Source organism: Sciurus carolinensis, chromosome 12, assembly GCF_902686445.1.
Source record: "Sciurus carolinensis chromosome 12, mSciCar1.2, whole genome shotgun sequence".
Taxonomy (NCBI): Eukaryota; Metazoa; Chordata; class Mammalia; order Rodentia; family Sciuridae; genus Sciurus; species Sciurus carolinensis.
The window spans coordinates 105311999-105334219 of record NC_062224.1 but is presented as its reverse complement, the minus strand read 5'-3'; the positions used below and the strand labels follow the sequence as shown (position 1 = coordinate 105334219).

Sequence of the window (22221 nt, the reverse complement as noted above, 5' to 3'; positions counted from 1 at the left end):
AGCATGCTACCAGGGAGCCAGAGCTCCAGTGGTGACTTTGTTCTGGAATGTGGAAGGGAAGCTTCTGAGGACAGGAGGAGGGAAGGCATGGTGACAATACAGAGGCTAGGAGTGGAAGCAGAGCCTTCCCTTAGCCCCGCACCTTATGAGGGTGCCTTGGAGTCCCTGTGTCCCCCCAGGCAACTCTTACTGCCACCTCCTGGTTTGCATGGTTTGGTCTCAGATTTAGCAGGGGCTGGGGAGGCGCCTTCTGATGGGGGGGTGTATCAGCCTCTTTAAGATGGGCACCTGCTCAGACTTGGGTGACATGATGCCTGATAAAGGAAAGGTACTAGGTTGCCCTTTAAATCTGAAAGTGACGCTGTAGATATATAGCTGTGAAAGTCACACAGTTCAAGGCTTCATCATGTCAGAGGTGTTCTGCCTGGGAAGCAAGGTGCAGTCTGTCCCGTGTATACCCACAAGGACACTGACGCTAAGTGACTACAGATGCAAAACTTCTAGTTTATTTTTTTGGTACTGGAGATTGAACTCAGGGGCACTCAACCACTGAGCCACATCCCTAGCCCTATTTTGTATTTTATTTAGAGAAAGTGTCTCACTGAGTTGCTTAGTGCCTCGCTGTTTCTGAGTCTGGCTTTGAACTCGAGATCCTCCTTTCTCAGCCTCCCAAGCCACTGGGGTTATAGACATGCACCACTGAACCTGGCTTTATTTTATTTTTGAGAAGCAATGTGTACCCACAAATGCCTTAACATATGTTATCAACTTGGTCCATGTCATAATTCTGGAAATGTGTGATCATTTTCACAAGTATTATGATAACGTAATTTTACTATGTCAAGAGTTGCTTAAAACCCTCTTATAGATATGTGTGGCATTTATAAATGGTTGTTTTCACTTATGAATAAAAGTTCATATTCATGTTTTAAAAAAGAAAATACAACAGAGAGCAGGGTAGGGACCAGGAGAGGTCAGAGGGAGCAGGAGAAGGCTGCGACTGGGGAGATGGTGTTTCTCTGCAGTCTCTTCCTTGTGTGGGTAAGGGGGCAGTTGGTCTCCAGATTTTAGTTTCCTGACTACACATGGCCAGAACACACAAGTCCTAGCTTAACAGCATTTCCTAATGTTTAAAAGGAAGATGGGAAAGGGATGATTATGTCATGATGCAGTTAACATTTAGTGATCTCTTGCTGTATGCACCAAGCACTTTAGATGTATTGTCATTGAATCTTCACAATTCAAGATAAGCGATGTCATCTTCATTTTAAATTTGAGAGTACTAAGGTTCAGAGAGGTTGATGGGTTGCCCAAGGTCTCACAAGAGTATAGCAGGTCTACGAAATCCCAGGGCCTACATTCAGCCATCAGCTTGGGATAAGGCCAGGTGGCCATGGTTTTAGAGGCAGAGGCTCAAAGTAGCTAAAAGCAACCCTGAAGTTAGGGGCCTGGAGGCAGAAGCTTCTATTTTGCCTTTGGACTCTTCCCTAGGCAGTTAAGTGATTGTCCTTAGGATGAAAGCTCTGTTCTCTTTTGAGCTAGGAGGGCACAGGTAAGGGCCTTAGACACTATATTGCCACTTGGGCAGAAGCCCAGATTCTAGAGTTGCCCTGTGTTCTCTGTCCTCTTGCCCCAAGGAGGTGATAGAGTAGACCTGGGGTGTCACATACATGGAAAAGGAAGACAAAGTGATGCATCAAATTGGCCTGTCTTTTTCCTGAGAGAGCAGTTGTGTCAAGAGGAATGTGGCCTCTGATATCTGTGTACTCTGAAAAGGGGAGTCATCTGGCAAAAATGTCACTTTGCCTGCTGTGTTCAAGGCTCCAGTTCAACGAGATATTGTGAACTTTGTTCACACCAACTTGTGTAAAAACAACAGACAGCCCTATGCTGTCAGTGAATTAGCAGGTCATCAGATCAGTGCTGAGTCTTGGGGTACTGGCAGAGCTGTGGCTTGAATTCCCAGAGTTCCAGGTAGTGGGACCCACCATTCTGGCCAGGGTGCCTTTGGAAATATATGTAGAGGAGGCTGTGTGTTTGCACCAAGCAAAACATGGCATTGTTGGCACCTTAGAGTGAACAACCCAAAGCAATATGCCATCTTCTCTGCCTTGGTTGCCTCAGCCTTACCAGCACTGATCATGTCTAAAGGTCATCGAATTGAGGAGATTCCTGGTGGAAGATAAAGTTGAAGATTATAAGAAGACCAAGGAGGCTGTTTTGCTTCTTTAAGAAACAAAGCCTGGAATGATGTCAAAAATGTCTGTACCTCTCAACAAATGAGAGCTGGCAGCAAAGACAAAATGAGAAACCGTTGTATCCAGAACAGGGGGCCCTGTATCATCTATAATGAAGAAAATGGTATCATCGAGGCCTTCAGAAACATCCTGGAGTTACTCTACCTAATGTAAGCAACTGAACATTTTGAAACTTGCTCCTGGTGGGCATTTGGGGCATTTCTGATTTGGACTGAAAGTGCTTCTCAGAAGTTAGACAAACTGTATGGCACTGAGTGTAAAGCTGCTTCCCTCAAGAGTGGCTGTAACCTCACTTTGCACAAGATGATCGATACAGACCTCAGCAGAATCTTGAAAAGCCCGAAAATCCAAAGAACTCTCAGGGCACCATGTAAAAAGATTCATTGCAGAGTCCCAGAGAAGAATCCATTGGAAGACCCGAGAATCATGCTGAAGCTAAATCCATATGCAAGACTATGCACTGGGACACCATTCTTTGCCAGACCAAGAATCACAGACTCCCGGTGGATAAAGCAGCAGCAGCTGTAGCAGCAGCCAAATCAAATAAAAAAGAACAGAAGGGGGCTGCAGCCAAGAAGCCTGTGGTAAAGAAGCAAGGAAAGAAGGCTATTCGTGTTAAGCAAAAGAAGCCTATTGGAGAAAAGGCTGCACCTTCCAAGAAACCAACAGCTGAAAAGAAACCAGCAGGAAAGAGACCTGTAGCAGAAGAGACAAAGTCTGCTTCGAAAACTCTTAAAAATCTGTTGTATTCCTCAAGTTCAAATAATTTTGACCGTTTATTTTGAATAAAGAGACAATCAAAGACAGTGACAAGAAGCAAAAACAAAAAACAAACAAACAAAAAAACCGAAGTGGCCTGTGTGTGACAGACTTGTTTCCCCGCCCTGCAGTAGGACCCCTCCCTTCATTGATATCCACTGTGGCAGGCTGTGAGCGCTCAGGGATGGGGCACCAGCCTGAAAGCCCCTTTCCCCAGACAGGGAGCAAGGACAGATTGACAGAAAGGAAGGCTGACATTTTCTAAGGGGCATATAAAGTGTCTTCCCTTTATTTTTTTCAGATGAGTCTATAAGGAAAAACAGCAATGCTTCTTCACCATTCACCAGTACAATAGTTATGCATGAGGCACTAGTGCTTTGTGTAAAGAGCTGGTCCCTGGCGAGGTCTTTGAGCTGTCATCTCCAGCTTCTGTGTGTGCTTCAGCATTATGGAGGAAAGGATTAGGTGTGAGGGTAATGGGGCAGGGAATCAGTGTCCAACCTTCAGAGAAGAACCTCTCTGGTTTCCATTTTACAGATGATGAGACTCAAAAAAGTAGTTTGTCCAAAGTTACCCCAGTTAATAAGCAGCTGGACTTTAAACCAGGTCCATCTGACACCACTCTTGTCCTCTTAGTCAGCATGTATTGCTGACTCTTGCCTTTCTGTTTGCTTCCAGTTCTTTAAGGCCTTTTCCAAGAGTGGAATTGGAGCAACGATTCCAGGTGGGTAGCCTGGCTCTGCCACTGTGTGCATTGTCAGTGTCTTCCTCTCCCTGACTCCCTCTTCTTCCTGGGCTTCTACTGGGTAAAGAGGCCCTAAGGGAAGCCTTACACATTTTCCTGTGTCACCCTGGGAAAGGCCCTAGGAAAGCCAGACTGAAGGAACCCCTTCAGATGTTGCCCATCCAGAGTTTGGGGGTGGGAGGTGGGGGCATCACACCTCAAGAATAGCCTTTGTGTCAAAATGGGGTTGGTATCAGGGCAGACCAGATAGCCCCTGGGAGAGCCCTCAGAGGCCAGTTCTGGGGGACTCCTTCCTTCCCTCTGGGGGAAGTGGCTCCTTGCTTTGCTTCGTTCACAGGAGGAGCCCTACCCATACTCTGAGAAAGGACTATATGTGTCTCTCTCAGGACTGGCCCCTTGTTGCTGGGAGTGAAGCTGGAAGGGCACAGATCTGTCTTTCCTGACCAGCTCTCATGCCTGTTTTCATTTACAGTGGCTGGAGCTAATGTGCAGACCCTGCGGGAGAGGCTCATTGATGCCCTGGAGTCCCACCATGACACATGGCCCTCAGCTTGTCCACCACTGGAACCTGCCAGGTATTTTGGGCTTGGCAGGCTGAGCACAGTGTGGGTCAGGGTCCTGGGCCTGGGAGCACGAGGGTGGTAGGAGCTGTAGGGCAGGGACCCAGGTTGATCCATTGTCTGTGGGCAGATTCACAGTTCCTTAGAGCCCAGAGACACCCAGGAGTAACTGGTGGCAGCTTCCTCTTGCTGGAGGTGCTGAGGAGCCCTCTCCTCCGGCAGCGGACTGAGGGTCCAATCGTCCATCCTGCTGGGTGGGAAGGAGAGAACTGGTGGGGGCTCTGCAGGTCACACCTCCTCCTCCCTGCCTGTCCTCAGGAATGTTTAGAGAAGCAGCTAGATTTCATAGGGTCTAACCCAGGGAACGCCACTGACAGAAGCGGGAGGGCAAGGAGATCAAATACTGTTTAGAAGAGAAGGGCAAGGGGCTCAGAAAAGTAGGGGCCTGTCCCTGTGAATGGAAGAGGGCTGTTTTTCTGAGTGGTGGTTGTGACTGGGGGTTGGGGACAACCTTGGCTCCCTGTGCCACAGAGCATCAGGCATGGTGGCCAGTGTTCTGTACCCACCTGCCAGGCAACCTTCCAGGTTGCCTCTTTCCTAGGAAAATGAGAATACTGCAGTGCTTCTTGTCTTGCACAAGTTTTCCTGTAAAAGGAGACAAGCAGACTATAAGCACTAGACCCCTGACTTCTGTATGAGAACTCAGGATAGGATAATGCCACTTTGGGGGACTCTTTCCAAGAGGGAATAAGTTCATGCACCAGCAGGGACAACTGAGGAAGTCCAGCCTCCAACACAGCGAAGATCCCAGTGCTGAGAAGGCCACTCAGGGCGAGTGTTTCCTCAAAGCTCTCTAGCCTTGTGTGCTGGTGTCCTTCAGAGCCACAAGCCCTGCTGAGAGAGTGTGTTCCCAGTGTCAGCTGGGGTTGAATCCAACTCACAGTGACTGCTTTATCATCTCTCCCAGTTCCTCCTCCTCCCAGAGGCCTCATGGAGACCCTGGGCTGCCCAGTATATAGTCCCGATGAGAGTTGGGGTTCCTCAAATAGATCCCATCTCTCTGGGAAACACCTCTGCCAATCTGATCTTTCCTTCTTCCACTTCTTGATGATTGTGTGTCTGTCTCTTACACACACATGCACTTCTCCCATGGTGCATTTTTAAGCCCTGGGGATCTCAAAACAACAAAGTGGCTAAATCTCCCATCTTCTCTCCAACTGACCCTCTTAAAGCCACTTCAGAAGGAGGCAGAGGTGCATGATGAAAGAAGTCACCTTTTCTGGGAAGCTGAGGACCAGCTCTTCTGCCAGCTGAGGACAGGGCTAGGGAAGTGGTCTGAGAGGCCAGCCACCTGATGCCACCCCAGAGGCTGGTGTCTGTGACACCTCTTTATCCACCTAGTGGATATATCTCTGTCATATCCATTCATCCTGTCACCAGGCTGGGCTCTGGCATCAGCCCCTTGGTGCACCTCTGTCTGGGGCCAGTTGCTGCCGTGTCCTTCGGTCCAGTAAAGGGAAATGAGTTGCCAAGTTGAAGATAAAAAAGATGTGATCACCTTTTTCCCCTGTGACTTCTTACCTGTCAGCCTCTTAAACATGCATGGAATGTTTTAGAATAAGAAAACAAATCATTTTTGCATTATTTTCTATTGAAACTTAAGAGTTTTTAAAGCAAATTATAGCTTCCCATTTTGTGGGGATAAAATTTGCCATCTTAATCATTTCCACCTGAGAAGGCTGGGCCTCAGCTTCCTCCTCTTAGTCTCATCTTGGATTTGTTAGCTTTGGAGGTCTCCTGCACCCAAATTTTCTGGTTCTTTGGTTCCACTTTTTGCCTGCTTCTGAGAGGAATTTGCAGTTTTCCCAGCTGGTGTGGCTTTCCACAGAATCAGGGCTTGTATCTGATGGGTTCTAATTACCATTCTCTTAGGGGACCAGTAAAACCATATCCAGTAACCCTGGACCTTACCCAGAACACAGTGACAGCTGGGTCTCAAAGCATTCCTGCCAGTCCTCCCCAGCCTGCCTCCTGCTCACTCCTGACTCCTCAAAGAGACAGGAAAGAAAAACAAAAAACCCAAGGTGGTCACATGAAGAACCAGGGTTAGGTAATGAGCAGCATCCTTTGAGACCAAGGGTTTGGCTTTCTCCCTGGAGGGCTGGCAGAGGGAGAAGAGACTCCACAGAGCCCACCGGGCAGCTGCTGGACTTGCAGCTCTGCATTGTCAGTTATGCCTCATTCCCACTGGCTGTGGAGAGAGTGACAACCTGATTTGTCTCTTGCAGGCTGGCGGAGATTGAAGGATTTTTTGCAAGAAACAATGAAGAATATCTGGCTTTGGTCTTTGAAAAGGAAGGCTCCTACTTGGGTAGAGAGGTGAGCTGCCTCTGTTTTCCTGCAACTCTGGGAGAGCTGCTGGGAGAAAGTCCCAGTTCAGAAACAGCTTTTCCTGCCAGTGCTAGGATCTTTTCCTTTTGCATTTCTTAGCCTGGCACCAGCCTGACCCCTGCTGGGGCAAATGGGAAGTGTAGGAACTAAGCCTTTCCATTTTATAACCTCTGTGTCCATTAATCTCCCTCACTGAAACCAAACATAACACCTGCTGCTTTTCGAGTGCAGGAATAGGTTGCTAACACAAAGCTACTGATCCCCACAAGTAACAGAGACCACCAAGTAAGTCCAGGATCACATGACTGGTAAAGTAGATCAGGGCTTTGGCTCAGGGCTGTCTGGCTTCAAAGCCTGTGTTGTCCCATCTACACAGAATTAGAGTAGAAAATAGGAGTAGAGATGGCCCAGTTCTTCACGAGGAAATGGGGTCCTTTACCAGGTGGTACACATTGAATTTCCACTCCATTATTTACATGGCATGTCTTTGGTCAAGGTGCTCAACTTTTTCAGCCTCATCTCCTTGTCTAGAGAGTAGTCATGCTTATGTTTCTTCCTAGTACAGCTGGGCAGTTTAGGGTACAGGCCTGGATTAATAGCCAGCACAAGTAGGTGCTTTATAAAGCTCTATTCCATTTTTAATGCAAAGAGCACCCACTCTGCTGTTGGCTTGTGGACTTCCCTGCTGACTACTTGGGAGCTTTTCCCAGATGAAGAGTGGGACGTGCCTTGTATGGGAGATGTTTCCAGGCGTCAGGGAGCTAAGACCTGAGGGAGCATGTGGTATGCCATGGCGGGCCCAGATGGCTTTCCTGCAGAAACATCCAACAAGTCGATGGTGCTCTGGACCTAAAGCCAGATGTTCTCAGAGTGTTTCAGCTCTTTGGAGAAAACAGAGGGAAGAGGAAGGCAGTGGGCAGCTTTACTGAAGGAGTGTCCAACCCCCAGGGGTCCCGTCCATGCCTGGGGCAGGCCTTTTATACAGAGGTGTTTCATTGGTGCTAATTGGAATCAGCTCTTCTCTCCTCTTCCCAAGTCCCCATAACCAGAGCAGGGCCCGTGGATGGAGCCCTCAGCCCTGTGTCCATGCAGAGATGCTTGGGAGGGTTAGTTGGAGAGGCAGGAGGGCAGCGTGGCTGAGAGTCAGGCTCTGGAGTTCAGGCCTATGTTAGCCGTGTGACCTAAAGACATGAGTCACTTCTGGTTGGTTCCTCAGCTACGAAGTAGCAGTTTTTAAAATAAATACTTATATACCTTCTGAGTACTGGTTGTCATTACAACATTTTTATAAAATCAACCTGTGTGGTCCTCATAACAGCCCTCTGAGGTCGATGTTGTAGTTTTGCAGGGGAGGAATTGAGCCAGGGAGCACTCTGATCCCGTGGAGCCAGGATTCACACACTGGCAGCCATGGTGTACTGCCCCTGATGCTAGTTCCTAGCTAGTTCCATTTCAGTGTCATTCTGAAGATTTTAATGATCTATATAAAATACATAATATGTGATAAATGTTAGCTAATATTTTCCCTTATTTCTTTCTAAAAATAAAATATATTTTTCTGACCAAGAATACAGATAGGAAGCTTTATAAATATAAGAAAAAAAGCCCCACCTTTTACTGTGCCTTTTACTATTGCTTTTATTGGCAAGAAAATTATATTCAATTGGGACTGCCCTGGGAAGTGCAAGGGGTGTGGTCTGTGCACTTAAAAACCCTTCTTCTTGTTACCTGTGTGCTGAGGTTGGTGGCACAAGACTCATTCATCACCATGGTCTACTCTTAGAAAGGTGTTGAGTTTGATGAGAGCACAGCTGCCGTCCTGGTGCCTACCAGCACTGAACTGGGACTCAGCCCCTGACCCCCTCTAGCCAATGGCTTGCCCCCCCAGATGTCTTACTGTCTCTGCAGGTAACTCTGGATCTGTCCCAGCACCAAGGCATGGTGGTGCGCAGGGTCTTGAACACAGAGGGTGATGTGGTGAACAAGTTTGGTGTCACTGACTTCCCATCTTGTTACCTGCTGTTTCGGAATGGCTCTGCCTCCCGAGTCCCTGTGTGAGTACTGCGTCTCCCTGTTCTCTCTTCTGTACTCATCCCGCCTGCCTGCTGAGAGAAGCCACAGCCCTAGCAGACAGATCCTTTCTCCCTGGAGATTCTTTGGAGGACAGGAGGAACACCCTGCAGGAGAAGCAGTCGTCTGCCCTCTGTGTGAGACAAGGCCCTGTGGCCTCCACAGCTCAGAGGTCCTGCCTCAGTTCTGACTGCTCCTACACCACCCACACCCAGCCCTGGTCCTATTTCCCATCCTTCTCTGTTCATAGACAAACTCATTGGCAGGCTTCAGGCCTGGCAAGAACTCAAATATGCCTGACCCTCCCTCCCTTTGGTTTTCTAATTGCAGAAAAGTTCATTAGAAGCCAGACAATAGCCTGTTCCAAAATGCTGAGAGAAAACAATCAGACCAGCCTCAGCCCTACTGTCAGGCTCCTGCCGCTGAATGGCCCGTTAAATGGCGCCAGATGGTGCCTTGGTGCCCTCCCTGGGCAGATGATTGATGTCATCTGGTCCCACAGGCAGCAGCTCGAGGGCAGGGTGATCCAGGCTTGCCTGAGGTGCCCAGTGAGATGCCCCTCAGGGCCATTAGTGCCATCCTACACTGACACTGGGCATGGTGGCCACTTGCCCTTGCCCTGGCCCAGATCACCAGGCAGCCCTGGAGCAGACCTGTCAGAGATTCAGGAAGCATGATGGCCACAGGGGGATGGTAGGGCTAGACTCTGGGCAGGCCCAGAACGTGCCAGTCCTGGTGGGGACAAGAAGCATTGTTTCCTCACTTGCAGTTGGTGGAGGGGAAAATTGTTTGTGACGATGCTGCTCCCAGGCCATCTGCTCATCGATAACCGTTGGGCCAGGACGGTGGAGTGGAAAGCAGAGCTTCCTGATGCCAGCTCCCAGGGCAGCATGTCACCCTGCTGCTGGGTGTGGCATTTCTGCCTCCCGGTGGCCTGAACCTGATGAGGGGCAGTTTGTGCTCAGGGGAGGATTCTTGCCCTTGAGGACTCCTCTGTATCAGAAGAGAGAAACCAAATGATCTGGAGAATCCTGGTAGTTTGTTGTTGATGTTGTTGTTATTTCTTAATCACTTATCAAATGCCCTTGACTTCCTCAGGGAGAAATGTCACTGAGTGGGCTGCCTGAGGTCAGAGCCTTCTGCCACTTTGGGTCTGTAGGGAAGGGAGTCAAGCCCAGTCTTCCCTGTGCCCAGAGGGGCCCACCTGCCCTGCCAGGTGCCTGACCCAGGCCCTCCCAGCCTGATCCTTCTGGAGCCAAAGGGCAGGTTGAGGAGACCTCAGACGCAGCCACTTTTCTAGCTGGGGTCCCACATAAGGCTGGTGTCACCGAGTCTTTCCAGCGTATGTAGTGAATGGGAAGGTTGTGAGGCCTGGGGTCCCACCCTTGGCCACCAAAACAAGATGCATCAAGTTTGGTTATTTCTTCATAAGCCTTTCTGCCGCCCTTCTTGCCTCTGACACTGGTCAGCCTTCCCGTGCCCTCTCCCTCACAGGCTGGTGGAATCCAGGTCGTTCTACACTGCCTACCTGCAGAGGCTCTCTGGGCTTACCAGGTCGGCTCCCCAGACCACAGCTGTGCCGACTGCTGCTGACACGGTAGCACCCACAGTGTGGAAACTGGCAGATCGGTAAGGCCTCACGCTGTTCTCCATCCACTGCCCGCCCCTCTGTGACAGACACGTTCCTGCCCTTTCCAGTTCCTGTTACAGGTATAGCACCTGCTGTTCTAAACCTAGATTCCCCCACCCCCAGTGGCTAGCCTTGGCCTTTGGGGTCCCCTGGCTGCTGGCCATGCTCAGGAGAGTTAACTGGTGGCTTCAGTGTCTACTGCCTGGGCCCCATGCCATATGTGGGGACTGCTGAATAACACACATGTCCCTCACAGTGGAGGGAACACTGTCCAGTGCCACCTGGCTGAAGCTTAACTCTATTCAAGAATGAGTAGAATCAGTTTGGAAGGATACTCAGCAGCCTACAAACCAGCTCCCCACCCAGGCAGTTATTTCCTCAGCAGCAGCGGGGTGCTAGACACTGTGAACACAGATCAGTAGTCCCTACCCACGCTGAGTGTACAGCCCCCTTCACAGCATCCCTGCTAGGAAGGTACCCACCCCACTGGAATGTCTGGTGTCAAGGAACTCGTTCCTTTTCCAGGTATTTCATATCTTTGTGTGTGGTTGTAAGCATGAGAAAGCTGCTGTTATCTCTTAAGCTCCTTGGCTTTGCTCCTGTAGGAGACATCCTGTTTGTTGTGCAGGGAGATGGTGATGTTGACCTCTGCTCTGGCACCCACCTGCATACCAAGTGGAAATGTCTGATTATGTAACTCAGAGCTGGGTCAAGAAAGTGGCCTCCATGAGAGAGCTGCACAAGAGACTTGGGGGAAGGTCCTAGAAGGATTTCAAGAAGGATTTTGCATCTAACATGTAGGATTTAGGGTGGTGAGGACCACTGGAGATTTTTAGTAATCAAGGGAGAAGGAAAGAGAAACCGAGAAGTGGGAGTGGTCATTATTGTTCCTATAGTACAGATGAAGAATGGAGGCTCAGAGAAATCAAGTTATTCACCCAAGGTTGCTCAGCCAATTACTAGCAGAACCAAGTGCTAATTTATAGGGCTCTGTGACCATTAGCAACACCCCTCTTCTTCTCTTCCTCTGTCCCTGAATGCTCCTTCCCATTCCAGGCCCTGTGGTTAATGCCCTTTTCATTCCACCTCCTTCTGGGTCCTCAGATCCAAGGTCTACATGGCTGATCTGGAATCTGCGCTGCACTACATCTTGCGGATAGAAGTGGGCAAGTTCTCAGTCCTGGAGGGTCAGCGCCTGGTAGCCCTGAAAAAGTTTGTGGCAGTGTTGGCCAAGGTGAGCAGGACATGGCTTCCCTTGTCTGCAGTTCCTCATGTGATTGGTGTGTGTGCCTGCAAACCATGGTCATGCCAGCCTCTCCCATCAGGAGCTCAGGATCTGGCCAGGCATCTGGACCCACAGCTGCCCCAGCCTGCCCTGGGCTGCTCCCCTCCAGTCCCAGCCATATCCCACACCAGTGCCCCACTGCCAGGGCTAGTCCATCCCATGGGGAGCGCGCAGGTGGGACACAGGGCCCAGCTGTTCAGTGACTGTCATTCTGCCTACCTGCCTAAATTTTGTACCTCACTTTGAGCACAAGAGTATGGCATCTCCCTCCCTGTTGGGACCACTGAGAAAGTAGGACCTCTGGGATACCACAGTGAAGAAGAAAATTGCTTTTCTTGTCTTCCCTCTCAGTTTGGCCCAGGACCCAGGGCCCTGACCCTAGCACTGCCTCCTCTTTCCTGGGAGATGGCATGCTGGTCAGGATGGACCTGATGTCCCAGGGGCTGCAGAGCGTGGCTCCTTCTCCTAGGGGGATTGGGCCACCTCTCCCTGGATCCAGATCCTCTGCCTGGCTCATCAGCTTAGGACCAGCTGGACTCTGCCAAGTGCTGCTGAGTCAGCTTTGGTGTGGGCCCCTTGGCTGACCGTTGACTTGGCCACCCTCAGCCCTAGGAGCCTGTCCTGCTTGGCACAGGTCTGCAGCCATTGTGTGCTTCCCCTTGGGAACTTCCTGTGTCTGTCTGCTCTTTCCCACCTCACCCAATGGCACTGAGAGGACTCTATGAGGGCTGTTGTAGCCTAAGGCAAGATAGTCTTTGGCCCCCATAGAGTTCCATGCAGAATTAGTCCATACCAATAATAGAGACCTTTGCTGAGTGCTGCCTGTTCCCCACCTTGCCGAGGCCTAGGGCAGGCAGCTCTGCAGTAGAGGGAGAAGAGTCTAGAGCCATTCCATGTGCTGGCTTCCTGCCAGCCCTGAGGGGCACCCTTGTGTGCTACCCCAGTGAGCCTCTGGAGGGAGGAGGACAGCACAGTTACACTTGTGTCTCAGCTGTACCCAGAGCTGGTTTTCTGTTTGGCCCTTGGTGGGGCTGTTTGCAGCCATGTGACGGGGAGGATGAGACCCAGAAAGGACCTGATTTGGGCAGAGGCCTCAGCAGCGCTCTCCCACACTCCCAGCTCCCACCTGCCAGCATGGGAGTGGCTGGCAGGACTGGCCACTGGGTGGCGTGTGGTCACCAGGGTTTCCCTGCTCCCTGTAGTCCAGAGCCTCATCCTTTCTTATGACACAGTGGCTTTAGGAGGTGGAAGGTGCCAAGCCAAGATGGGGGAGGGTCAGTGAGAGTGCTGACTTTAGCCGTGGCTCTGTGCAGGGGAGCAGATGAAGCTCGCTCCCTTCCAGCCGCCGCTCGCTCTGGGAGGTGTACAGCCCTCAGGCCTGACGCTGTTAATGGCTTTCCCAGAGAACGAGATCTGGTAGTGGGTTTTTCTGTTTAGTTATCATTCCTATCTCCAGGATCATCCTCTCAAAAGGTTCTTTGCTTTTTTTTCTCTGCAGGTTTCTCAGGGTCCTTGTCCTCTCCACATGCCTCTGTGGGTTTTTTTCTTCCATATTTTTTATTGGTACATCATAGTTGTACATAATGGTGGAGTTTGTTGTTACATATTTGTAGCTGCACACAATATAGCAGTGTAGTTTGGCTGATATCATTTCCCAGTATTCCCCTTGTCTTACCCTCCCCGAGTCCCTTTCCTTCACTCACTGAGCTCCCTTTGATTTTCATGAGATCTGCCCCCCCTTTCTTTTCCTTTTTCCTCTCTAGCTTCCACATATGAGAGAAAACATGCATCCCTTGACTTTCATGATTTTGTCCGACCTGCTGTACTGCTGTGGCCCTCCTTCTCCCCACCCCCACGCCTTGTGCATTCGTACATGCAAATGTGTGCATGCAAACACACACACGCTCGCACACACAAACACACACTCCTCCCTAGAGTCCTTGTGGCTTCAAAGTGCTGATACTAATCAGATTTGAGTTGACTTATTGTCAAAGTAGCTTTTCATGTTCTTCAGAGACTATTGGGAGTTACCATCGAGATTTGGATCTTGGCATGAGGCCGCTGGGCTGGCCTGTCCCCACTGTCAGCCAGTAGAATACAAATGAACGATCTTTTTGTCGTACTCACCCAGTGGGTCAGTCAGCTGCCCCATCAGAAGACCGCTGAAAAGAGGACGTGTGGCCAGGGCTTCCAGCAGTCTTGAGACATGGCACGCGGCCAGGCCTTCCTCCCAGTGGAGGCATGTGGCTGAGGACCAGCACCAAGGCCTGAGCCTCCAGGGCCCGTTCCCACTTAGGGTCTCCTTTCTCCTCCCTCTTCCTCTGACCTTTACCAGGTGCCCCAGAGCAAAGGTGGTGAGGACTCTATGTTTGTGCCTTTGGTAGAATATTTTCTTGGTGCTTTTGGACAAGTAGGAAGCCCCACTTAGTACACACCAGATGGGCCCTCCCTCTGCAGGGTTGTGAAACTCTGGCAGAATTGCTTTTCACCCTTTGACTTCCACCTGTTCCTCTTCACAGTATTTCCCTGGCCAGCCCTTGGTCCAGAACTTCCTGCACTCAATAAATGACTGGCTTAAGAGGCAACAGAAAAAGAAAATTCCCTACAGTTTCTTTAATGCTGCCCTGGACAGCAGAAAGGAGGTGAGTCTGGGAGGCAGTGAAGACCTTCTTCCCAGGCTTGATATTTATGGGAATGCAGGGGGTTAACACTGTAATCGTCCACTGCTGCACCAGTTAGCATTCTGGTGATCTTGGCTGGGTCTTTCCATTAATAATTAATAGACTGCTATTTACTGAGCCCTACACATATATCTCATTTAATCCTCATAAATTAGTGGAAGGTAGATTTTGTCCCCATTTAGCAAATGAAGAAACAAAGCTTAAGAGAAGTTAAGTGACTTATCTGGGATCCTGCAGTGCTGGTTAGTGGTTGGACTGGGATTGAAAATGGTGAGGCACCAGCGTTTCTAGCTGCCACTGTCTGCTCCCTCCACGCTTGTTGCCGTCCTCAGCATTGCCTCTCCAGGGCACCTCCCTGGTCTTCTGCACATGCCACTACTTGCCAAGTGGATCACTGCAGCCAGCAGATGCAGACCTTATTATAGACTTTAGGATGTTAAAGCTTGGGGGAACCTCAGAGATCAGCCCCCTTGTTTTACAGACAGGAAATTGAGGCTTCATCCATCTGCCGGGCCTTGGATGGGTGGCTGGTGGGAGGAGAGTACCACCTGTCAGGTGATGTGTCTCCTGGAAGCTTCTTTCTTAACCTCTGTTCCCACCCTTTGCTCCTCTCTTATGCACTCACACCCGTGTCTTCCTTAGGACACTGTTCTTGCCAAGAAGGTGAACTGGGTTGGCTGCCAGGGGAGTGAGCCACATTTCCGGGGCTTTCCCTGCTCCCTGTGGGTCCTCTTCCACTTCCTGACTGTACAGGCAAGTCAGCAAGGTGTAGACCACTCGCAAGAGCCAGGTAAGTCCAGGGCCTGTTCACCTGCTGTGCCTCACCCTGCCTTGTCCTGCCCTCCCGGGGATAGGTAGCAGGACGACTCCTTGCTGCCCATATTTAGGGGATAGGTCAGAGGCAGTCTTGGGGCTCCAGTGGAATCTGTTTTGGCACTTGGTCACACACAGCCAGCATGGAAGTGGTCCCAAAATGAAGGACTTTGAGAATCCACCCAGTCTGCTCCCCTGCGTCTGGGATCATACCCCTTAGGCTCTGGGGCCTGAGGCTGCTACTTGGCTTTGTTAGGGCTTATGACTTGCTTTGTTTTCAGTCCTCATGAGAAATTTGTGATTGTGTTTTTTACACTCTTATAAAAAAAAGTTCATCATGTCTGTTGCGGTCTACAGAGCTGATACTGTGCCTTGTGAATAATGTGACTGTTTCCCACTGAAAAATAATTTTCCTGGGGAAGTGGAGAATCCTATTTCCCCTGCTGCCCTGCTCTGTCCCCAGGTGGCACAGCTGGGCTCTGTGACCTCCTCTCTGCACACCTGCTTCTAACACTGAGCGGATGGCCATCCAGTTCAGTACACATCTCCTGAGAGCCAAGTTTACATCAGGCACTGGGTCCTCTTGGAGGATCAGAGGGAATAGAGACTGTCCCTGTTCTCAGTTGTCTGGAGGGTGTAGCAGGGTGGACAGAGGGCCTCGACCTGTGTCAGGGCTGAGAACCCTGGGAGAGAGAAGGTTGTGCCCTAAAACAGAAAACAGCCCTGCGCTGTTGAAGGGCAGGGCTTCACATGGGAGGAAGAGTGAGAGGGATGGGTGGATGGGGGGCAGCTTGGAAAGAGGAGCTCTGGACACAGGCTGTCGGAGGCAGAGTGAACTGGAGGGAAGCCAGAGTCAGTCGGTCCATCTGTCCATGCTTAGGGAGGATCTCCACAGTGCCAGTCATAGGTGCCATAGTTGCTCGGGATGCAACAGCTCAAGAGGCACTAAGTCCCTGCCTTCAGGGTCCAGTGTTCCAGTGACAAGAGTGTTTACTCCAGGGGCAGTAAACAAAATTAGAAAGTTTGGGGTTAATGATGAATGCTGCGAGGAGGACAGCGCAAGGCGGTGCGTGGGGTGCTGTGTGCAGACGGACAGCTGGCCAGTCTTCTCTGTGCTGAGAGCCTCATGAGAGGGAAGCAGGCATGGGGCATCTGGAAAGAAGCAGCCGTGACAGATGCCACAGACTGGGCGCTTGCAGTTATGGAGGCTGAAATCCGAGATCAAGGTGTGGCAGGCTCCGTTCCCTCAGAGGCCTCACCCCTTGCTGGTGGATGGCACCTTCTGGGTCTTCACATGGTCTTCCCTCTCCCTGTCTGGGTTCAGAGTTCCTCTTCTTATGAGGACAGCAGTCATACTGGACTAGGTCTCATCCCAAACCTCATTTTACCTCAATTCGTTGAAGATCTGTCTCCAAATACAGCCACATTCTGAGGCACTGGGGGATTGGACTTCAAAATAACAATTCTGAATGGACACAGTTCAGCCCATAAGACAGGCTTAGAACAAGGCAGGTGCAGAGAACAAGTTTTTGTGTTTATAGCACATAAAAAGACCAGGGTTGGGGCCTGGTGGTTGGGGAGCTGAGGCCAAAGTGGGCAGGCAGAGGAGTTGAGCGGGTGGGCACGGGGTCCTTGCTGAGGGATGGGTTTCCTTCTTGGTTTCCTGTAATGGGAAACCACAGGGCAGTGACACAAATGTGAATGCCCTTGGAAGGCTGCTGGTAGAGGGTGGGCCACAGGGGGCGGAAGCTGTGGGGATAGTTCAGGAGTGATGAACTTGAAAGTGTAGTTGCCGGTGTGCCGATGGAAGAGGTGGTCAGGTTCAGGAATGTTTTGAAGGTAGCGTGGATGGGACCTAAGGATGGACTGGAGGAAGAGGAGATGGGCTTCAGGGGTGTGGAGCCTGAGCCCTGGTGGACGATGGTCATATAGGCGAGCAAGGGCAAGACTTCAGAGGGGAGCGCAGAGCCGGGTCTGTTATGTGCCTGTCAAGTAATCTGAATGGAAATGTGCACACTGGAGTCCAGAGTTCCTGGAGAGGTCCAGGATATATTAACATGTAGAGGACAGTTACAGCCACGGGGCTGGATGGGCTCCCCAGTGGGAAAGCAGAGAAGAGTGCTGAAGGAGCCCTGGCCCGGCAGCACCCCAGACTATGGCTGGGACAGGAGCCAGCGAGGGAGCCTGAAGGGGAGGTCATTGAGATTTCAGAGGACCTCCAGAATAAAGTGTTTGGAGGACCAGGGTATAATCAGCTGAGTGAACGCTGCTGGAGGTGGCACGAGATGAAATTGCCTCAGAGGGCGGTGCAGTGACGGCCAAGGAGTGTAGACGATGATGACTAGATGGGTGGCCTGGAAGGAGACCCAGGGCATAGAAGTTTGTGACTGCTGGAAGGGGAGGAAGTAGGCAAGGAGCACTGGACTCTTGTCACACAGGTGGGGTACCTGTGCAGAGCTGGGAGGACAGGCAGCTGGGGAGGGAGCAGTGGTGAGGCCTGCAGGGGCAGGCAGCCCAGAGGACCCTGCGCATGGCATTCCCCTCTCCCTGCAGCCCCAGGCCAGGAGGTCCTCCAGGCCATCCGGAACTATGTCCGTTTCTTCTTCGGTTGCCGGGACTGTGCTGACCACTTTGAGCAGATGGCTGTTGGCTCCATGCACAAGGTCCAGAGTCGGAATGAAGCCGTTCTCTGGCTCTGGTCTGGCCACAACAGGGTCAATGCTCGCCTCGCAGGTAAGGCAGGGCCACCTCCAAGGCTGGAGTCATCTATGGTTTGGAAGCAGGTAGTTCAGGATTTGGGACCAGAGATGGGGGACCCTTACCATCACCTTGGAAATAGCTGTGCTTCTCAGCTCACAGAGCCCTTTCACCTGCTCCGCCAGCCCTGCTAACCAATGTGTATCATTAGAGCCATTTTCTAGATGAGAAAACTGAGGCTGTGACACCATAAGACACTGGTCTTCTGAAGCTGTCACTGTCTTTCACCTGCACCAGGGCCCCTCTGTATGGCCTGTCCTGGTCTCTTCTGCCTCCCCTGTTCTGCTTTCTGGCTTCTGGCTCCTCACTGTGACTAACAGGGAGGAGAGAGCTGGGCTTTTCCACTCCCCAGGCAGGGCTCCTGGCACAGTGGGCTAAACAAGAGACAGGTGCCAGGGATTGGTTCTGATATGGGTGGCCTTGGCTTCTGCTTCCTGAGTACCGTGCTTCCTTCCCTGTGTGCTGGAGCTGCTGGGTCCTGCAGGCAAAAACTTTAAATTCCAAGGATGGCGGGTGGGAGGGAGCCATCTGTGGACAGGAGACTGCTGTGTGTGGGAGACAGGAGTGCTTGGCTGTGACAACCCTGCCAGGGTGGGCGCCTGCGGGTAGAGCAGGTTAAAGGAGCTGAATGGAGCAGGTGCAGACACTTGCACTTGGTGTGGTCTCCTGGGGCTTCCTGGTGGACTTAGAAAAGAAGATGTGTGCCTGTCTTTTCTACCGCCCCTTCCTACCTGTCCCCAAGTGCTCCATTTGACCCTCCAGCCTCATGACCTCAGCAAGCTCCAGTTGCTGCTGGGGGACTAGGATCCAAGCCCCTCCCCAAGGACCAGAAGTAAGTGCTCCCTCACCTGTCTGGTGGGGTCCTTTCAGGTCCCACTGATTATTGGCAGGTACACACTGCTCACTTTGCAGATCTGATCATAATTGTTTGCTGCATCCTGGATTTTGCCTACTGACCCCTCCAAAAGAATCATTCTGGCATTGCCATCCCTTGCCTCTGCTGCTATTTCCTAGCAGTCTGCAACTTCTTCCTTGTTAAAACTATCAGGATGCTACCTACAAGAAGGTTGGGCTGACAGGCTTCCCACACCTGCCTCAAGCTTCCTATCTGCCTACCCTGAGGCTGCAGTGTAGAAGCACCTGTGGAACTGCCCTGAGCAGTGAGCTCTTATCTTAAAACATCTTCCCTTTAATCATCAAAAGTCAAAGAACTTCACTGTATCAAATTTGGAAAATTTCAGAAAGATGGGGGAAGGGGGAGACAAATACTAGAAGACCAACCAGAGACTACAAAACAGATCATTCCAAGACTTCTCACCCTCTCCCATGTCTGGGCCAGGATATAAACTGGCAACAGAACCACAAAGGAGTACAGTGGGCCAGGTCACCAGTGGGAAGTGACTGGAAACACAGAGTGCAAGGGTGTGGTGGGCAGGAATCCTCATGTGAGGAGGTGTCAGTGGTCAGGTGCTTGCTGTGAGCCAGCGTCTGCTGGCTTTCCATCTGCAGCTGTCACCCCTGGTTGCAGATGGCGGAGGTCTGGGCTCCTGGGCAGGCCCAGAGAGTCTCAGCCAGCCTGTGTGTGCTTCCCTCCCCAGGTGCCCCCAGCGAGGACCCCCAGTTCCCCAAGGTGCAGTGGCCGCCTCCTGAACTCTGTTCTGCCTGTCATAATGAACTCAGTGGGGAGCCTGTGTGGGACCTGGGCGCCACCCTCAACTTTCTCAAGGCCCACTTCTCCCCACAAAACCTGGTCCTGGACTTCCCTGCAGCTGGGCCAGCCCCCCGGAGGGGTGCACAGGGTTTGGCAGCTACCCCAAAGCTGGGCATGGGAGTGCTGGAACTGGTGACCAGAAATTCAACACTGGGTTCTGAGCAGGCTGAGCTCAAGGAGTCCCCTGGAGCCACAGTCCCAGATGTCCCCGCTGAGATGCCTGAGGCAAATGGCACCCCAGAGCTGCAGTGGGGCCTTGCCATGAGCAGAGCTGCTCCTGAGCACACGGCCGCACTCCAGAGAGGGGCCCTGGAGCAGCCCCAGGAGCAGCGGCACCTGGACAAGCGAGACACGAGGGCCGTGCTGCTGGCTGGGGCCTGGGCTGAGGAGAGCCGCAGAGAGGCACTGAGGCAAGGAGGCCCTGGCTCCAAGCAGCTGGCCGGCATCCCCGAGGGGATGCCCAGGGCCCTCGCTGTGTCCAGCCAAGGCCAGTGGCTGCAGGTGCTGGGAGGGGGCTTCTCCCACCTGGACATCAGCCTCTGTGTGGGGCTCTACTCCCTGTCCTTCATGGGCTTGTTGGCAGTGTACACCTACTTCAGGGCCAGGATGAGGGCCCTGAAGGTCCATGCTGGTCACCCTGCAGCCTGAACCATCCAGCTTGTGAGGGGCAGGAAAGAGAGCTGCCATCTCTTGGGCTTTTCTGGCCCCTTGCCCCCTTGCCTTCCTCCAGCCTCTGTCCCTGTTGGGAGATGGGAAGTCCAGGAAAGCCAGCTGCTCCAGTGAACCCCCTGCATCTGCTGGAAAGAGAGTTCCATAGATACAAAAGACAGGAACAGGGTCCAGGTGCATTGCCCAGCAGTGGGCAGGCCACACCTCTGGTGTGGGGATTAGGGCACAAGCCCTGCCCCTCAGCACCACATTCCTGTTTTCCAGCTTATTTGAAGTCCTGCTTCATTCTTGCTAAAGACTCAATTTCTTCTGCTTGGTCTTAGCCCTTAAATTGGGGCAAGTGAGCCTAGAATTTCCAAGGTGTCTCATCCAGAGGAGGGCCTCCCAGGCTAGGGGGCCGAGTGGACTTCCTCACTGCATTGCTTCCCCAGTCTGGACACAAAGAGGTCTTTATACCTGAAAAAGAAGGACACACTCAGACCCTTTCTGGCCTGCCCAGCCTTCAGCTCCTCAGATCTGTGTGGGGCTCTTGGCTCAGGATGGGGTTGGGGGACTGGAAGCTTCTGGAAATAATGCTTTCTGGGTGAGGATATCTGCTATAAGAGTAGTATAGGTTAGGGCTGGTGGACTTGCCCTGATGGGAGGGTGACAGTTGCTGGACTGAAAGGTGTGTGGCTTGGTTGGTGACCTGAGGGGTGGTGGTAGGTGAGGGGAAAGGCGCTGGGATCGTAGATGCCTTGGTGCTTAGCCCAGGGGGAAGGGGACAAGCTTTGACTTCTCCCCATTGGGCTGCATCCCTCTTAACTGGGTCTTTGTTTTTTATTTTGGTCTCCATGCTGTCCTTCAGATGTGGAGGGTGATGGGTTGAGGACAGTGAGGGGAGTGTCCTCTCTTTCAAGGTCTGAGGGGAGGACTGGCTGTACTCATGCCAGTTCCCTCTCCCGCTGCTTGGGAGGGTGCTGAATAAATCATTCTCGCTGAGGCAGCGCCTGTGTATTCTTTACTTGCTCCTTGGAGACCCCGGGCCCGGTCTGGGCAGGGTGCTCGGCACCCAACCTCGCCTGAACACAGAAGGCACACAGCTCTCACCAGGGACATGGGAGAGAAGCCCTCCCCACTGCCAGCAGCGCTCAGGAGCCCTGCCGTCCCCATAGGCCTTGGCACGAGCCTGAGTGAGCGTAGCGGCCTCCTGCCTGCCCAGAGCCCTGAGAAGCCTGTTTGCACCTGGCTCAGCTCTTCCTGGAGGGAGGACTTGTTTATCAGGCTGGCCTGGCTGGCTGCTCAGCAGGGAGGGGTCTCACGATTAGAGAGCTTGCCCCTAATCCAGCCTGCCTGGTTTTATAAGGATCAGAGCAACTGGTAATGAACCTCATTAAGGGGGAGCAGGAGCCTCAATCGGATTTGGGGTTTTCTGTGACATCTTCTCACAGCTCAGATGGCCTCTGCATGGGCGGAGCAGTTGGAAGGCCAAGGACACCCCCTGTGTTGGGGCAGCTGGGGGGAGGCAGGCAGGTCCCCCTCCCCTGTTCCTTGCTGTGTCACCTAACCTCTTTAGCTCCTGGGGTGCAGCTAGGGTCACCCACCTGCTCCCTCCATCCTCCTGGGCAGGATCTCTGGGCCCTGGCTGGGAATCTGAGACACCCACAGGCCTGCACACAATCAGATAGGGTGCAGTGCCCACCCCTGCATCCTTAGAAGATGGCAAAGACAGTGTTCGGTCAGCAAGCCCCGGAGCTCCAAAACCAAACCTGGGTGTTTAGGACTGGGTCTCTGCTGGAAATGCTGTCACGGGCTACTCCAGCCCACAGTGTCTATCCACAGGGTCAGAGACAGGAAACGGGTCCTTATTTGGGACCCACTTAGTGGTGTGGATTTCCCCATCACAGCAAGCT

At 52.0% G+C, this 22221-nt stretch overlaps 1 protein-coding gene across 1 annotated transcript in view; it reads left to right on the top strand.

Annotated features, from left to right (window-relative positions):
* Nucleotides 1–21314, top strand: part of Qsox1 (quiescin sulfhydryl oxidase 1) — a 36899-nt gene extending 15585 nt beyond the window's left edge. The window contains exons 3-12 of the mRNA XM_047520523.1: nucleotides 3696–3741; nucleotides 4235–4337; nucleotides 6611–6701; nucleotides 8622–8767; nucleotides 10278–10412; nucleotides 11518–11647; nucleotides 14218–14340; nucleotides 15022–15169; nucleotides 17746–17925; nucleotides 19548–21314. Of these exons, the coding sequence (XP_047376479.1) occupies nucleotides 3696–3741; nucleotides 4235–4337; nucleotides 6611–6701; nucleotides 8622–8767; nucleotides 10278–10412; nucleotides 11518–11647; nucleotides 14218–14340; nucleotides 15022–15169; nucleotides 17746–17925; nucleotides 19548–20308 (1863 nt within the window). The 3' untranslated portion in view covers nucleotides 20309–21314. The remainder of the gene's footprint in view (nucleotides 1–3695; nucleotides 3742–4234; nucleotides 4338–6610; nucleotides 6702–8621; nucleotides 8768–10277; nucleotides 10413–11517; nucleotides 11648–14217; nucleotides 14341–15021; nucleotides 15170–17745; nucleotides 17926–19547) is intronic.
* Nucleotides 21315–22221: the final 907 nt, after the last annotated feature.